Consider the following 3,627-nt stretch of genomic DNA (forward strand, 5'->3'; position numbering starts at 1 on the left):
TACGTTATGCAAATATGCAACTGCTTTGTTGAAATGTTAATAAATGGGAGCTTCCTCAAACAGCCATCTCTTTCCCGACAATGACCTCTGTGCACGAACCCTTACATATGGTAATTAAACATTAAAACACCTGCGGCTTATAGTCCAGTGCGGCTTATATATGTACACATCATTCAATTTAGCTGCTGCGGCTTATATTCAGGTGCGCCTTATAGTCCGGAAATTACGGTAAATCCAAGATATCAGTGTTTTCATATTAACTAAATGATATGTTTACACAAACACAATAGCAAGATTTCTTTCTTTAAATAAGGATGTGTTAAAGAACAAAGAAAATGCTAATATTTCATGTGCATACCAAACTCTTAATGATCTACTGAATGTGTCTGTAAACCTGTTTGGTCATAACCACTTCCTGTACAAATATTATAAGTGAAAATTCTTATATGATGCATTTGTTCTTTTTTGTTCATGCATTTCAAAACTATTAATGTATAAAGTATATATATTGGATTGGTTTGAATAACCTTATTTTAATTTAATTGAAGGGATGTATTGCATCGGGCACATTCTCAATATCAAATGACTGGCATCAGGGGTAAAAAAGCAACTTGATAATGATATCCCTAAAATAGATCAAAAAAAGTATGAACAATTTAAAGGGACGTATGTGTCCGTAGAGACGTGCATGCCTCCATCGTTATGTATATACATTTGCTTGAGTGTGTGTGTGTGTGTGTGTGCGTGCGTGCGTGCGTGTGTGTGTGTGTGCATACCTTAAGCTCCAAGGCCTTTTCAACAATGGTATTTGCCACATTGAGGAGGTCATTAAAGACGAGTCTCTCCAGCGTTGTCCCTCTGGGAAGGCCAATCAAACGGAACATGTCCAACCAATGGTCCTGGGACAGGTGCTCCCCGCGCACATACTTCAACACCGGGACCATGTTCTAGACACGCAGGCGGAAAATAGTGGAAATAGAAGTATAACAAAAATACTATAAACTATCCAATGATGTGTAAGAGGATCAAATAAAATATTGCTTCAAATATAATTTAACATTCACCATTCATCTTTTAGTTTGATACAGTGATAACATTTATGTATTCAGAAAATAATGATTGTTCTGCTTGCACAATATATATTGCATAAGTCTGATTGGCATTTTCTAAAATAAAAAATGATTTATTCTTTCCAAAAAAGAAACTCTTTTGAATTTAGAGATTTGTGTCCTATTACAACATTATAACACTTCTGTATGAGCGGATTATTCCGTTTATTGCCTAAAACTCATTATAGAGTGTAATACACACCACACCAAGGGTTTTGCTTGAGATGTGTATTATTGTTCTTCTAAACTAAATGTACACAAAGTGGAAAGAAGATTATAATATGTTATTCCACCGACTGCCCTCCTGTCTACCTTGTATTTGTCCACTTCTCCTTGCAGTTTAACAGACATGGCAGTAGGCTGTTCCAGCTTCCTAAGTCTGTCCTGCCACGTAAAGAGAAATTCCTCAAACACATACGTCTTACTCCTGAAAAACAACAGAAACATAGATATTAAGACACAACCGACACAGGTAAGTGAGTTCAGAAGATTTAGATTAATCTACAGCAGGATTAAACTCGACCCCCCACCTGAATGTGATCCAGTCCTCCTGGGCCTTTTCTGTAAAGCCTTGCTGCCACTCCTCATACAGACCCCACATCTGGCTATACTCCTCCATGTCTCTTTTTGTTTCTTCTGCCAGAGAGAAGTCTGGAGTCCCCAGGTCAAAAGAGGTACAGTCCTCACTGAGGAGAGGAGAGGAGAGGAGAGGAGAGGAGAGGAGAGGAGAGGAGAGGAGATAGATGCACACTTGTAATGTTCTTAAATGTATTAAAAGCTGACAGAAAGCACTAAAACTGTAGATTTAGGGAAAACACAAGGTTTTACAGAAGCTCTAGTCCGGGGCTGTAGTGTAATTGTGAGGAGGCGATGAATAATATAGTATTTCAAGTGTTTTTAAGTCAGTGTGAATCAATACAAGTAGCTTCAATAGAAACATCTATCTATAAAGATAATAGAAACAAGAACAACTAAAGACATTACAGATTCAATTGCGATGCTGTTTCATGTTGAGCACCAAATGAATTATTAGGCAGATTTATGGCACACATCATAATCACATTTGATCCAACCACAGCGTATTGTAAAATGATTATCCAGGCAATGAACATCCTATCAGCCGTCCCAACGCAATAAAGAAACCACTCGAAACTCGGCATATTCAAAGTAACTTACAGCAGTTTACTGCGCACAAGCTCTAGCTCCTGGAACTCTTGCTGCTTGTCCCTGATGGTCTGCAGGCAGGCAAGAAGGGCATCGTGATCACCACTCTCAAGAATCTCGTCTTTAGGCTTCAGCTGGTCCCAGCGGGCCTTAAAGCGCTCCAGATCCGCCCTGTAGGCGTCGATACGACCAGCAGCGTTACTTCTCATCACCTCCACCTAAGGGAGGAACAGGGAAAGAGAAAGCAGTGAGTATAGGAACATGGTGTGGGGAGGCGTGTGGCGCATTAGAGCAGTGCGTTGGTGTTCGGATCAGGGGGCCACAGGTTCAAACCCCAATGCAGTCAGCATGTCGTTGTGTCCCTGGGTAAGACACTTCACCCCAAATTGCTCCTGTGGGGATTGTCCACAGTATTGAGTATGTAAGTCGCTTTGGATAAAAGCGTCTAACAAGTGACATGTCATGTAAAGATAAAGAAAGGCAGAGGGAGAAATAATGAGACTACCGTAATTTTCGGACTATAAGCCGCGCCTTTTTTCCCATTTTTCGACGCTGCGGCTTATATAACGGTGCGGCTAATCTATGGATTTTTACAGCTAACGGCCACCACCTTTAACTCTATGGGCTCTATGGCCGGTCCGTGCCCCCCAACTTTAAGCGGCGGGTTCCAGCAGGAAAAGCTGGAGGCCGGAAAAGAGTGAGACAGGTAGCGCGCAAAAGTAAAAGTGGAACCGAGAGTGGTACGAGAGACAGAACGAGAGCAAGACAGACAGACATTACGAGAGCGAGACAGTTTGTCCCCGTACCACTGGTTGAAAACCACTGCTGTAGATCACTGCCGGTACGTGCGCTGGGAGCGCACCGTTTAAGTTTGAAAGTTGAAAAGTTTGTGTGTCTGAAACGCTATGTGATACAGTACAGTTTACACAGCACATGTTCTGTTCTGTAGCTACTATTGCACTAAATGGTAACACTTGAATACGTTATGCAAATATGCAACTGGTTTGTTGAAATGTTAATAAATGGGAGCTTCCTCAAACAGCCATCTCTTTCCCGACAATCCCCTCTGTGCACGAACCCTTACATATGGTAATTAAACATTAAAACACCTGCGGCTTATAGTCCAGTGCGGCTTATATACAGTATGTATTCAATTTAGCTGCTGCGGCTTATATTCAGGTGCGCCTTATAGTCCGAAAATTACGGTATATACCTATTTGTTGTTTGAAAGGACTGATATTTAGAGAAGTGCAGAATATCATTAAGTTCGTCAACAATCTTCTGTAACGCACTTTTAGAAACATGCAATACACTTTGCATGCACAGAAAAAGCGATGCAATTTTATGTTCAAGA

General features: G+C 40.9%; 1 protein-coding gene across 1 annotated transcript; it reads right to left on the bottom strand.

Annotated features, from left to right (window-relative positions):
* Positions 1-756: 756 nt before the first annotated feature.
* LOC104967751 (cytoplasmic dynein 2 heavy chain 1-like) lies at positions 757-2,491 on the bottom strand (the record flags this gene model as incomplete). Its single annotated transcript, XM_010797275.1, has 4 exons — positions 757-947; positions 1,422-1,536; positions 1,640-1,795; positions 2,286-2,491. Coding segments are annotated over 4 exons (668 nt in total), but the record flags the coding sequence as incomplete, so codon positions are not given.
* Between the last annotated feature and the right edge of the window lie 1,136 nt (positions 2,492-3,627).

The sequence above is a fragment of the Notothenia coriiceps genome, unplaced genomic scaffold, assembly GCF_000735185.1.
Source record: "Notothenia coriiceps isolate Sejong01 unplaced genomic scaffold, NC01 NC01_scaffold00037664, whole genome shotgun sequence".
In the NCBI taxonomy this organism is placed as follows: Eukaryota; Metazoa; Chordata; class Actinopteri; order Perciformes; family Nototheniidae; genus Notothenia; species Notothenia coriiceps.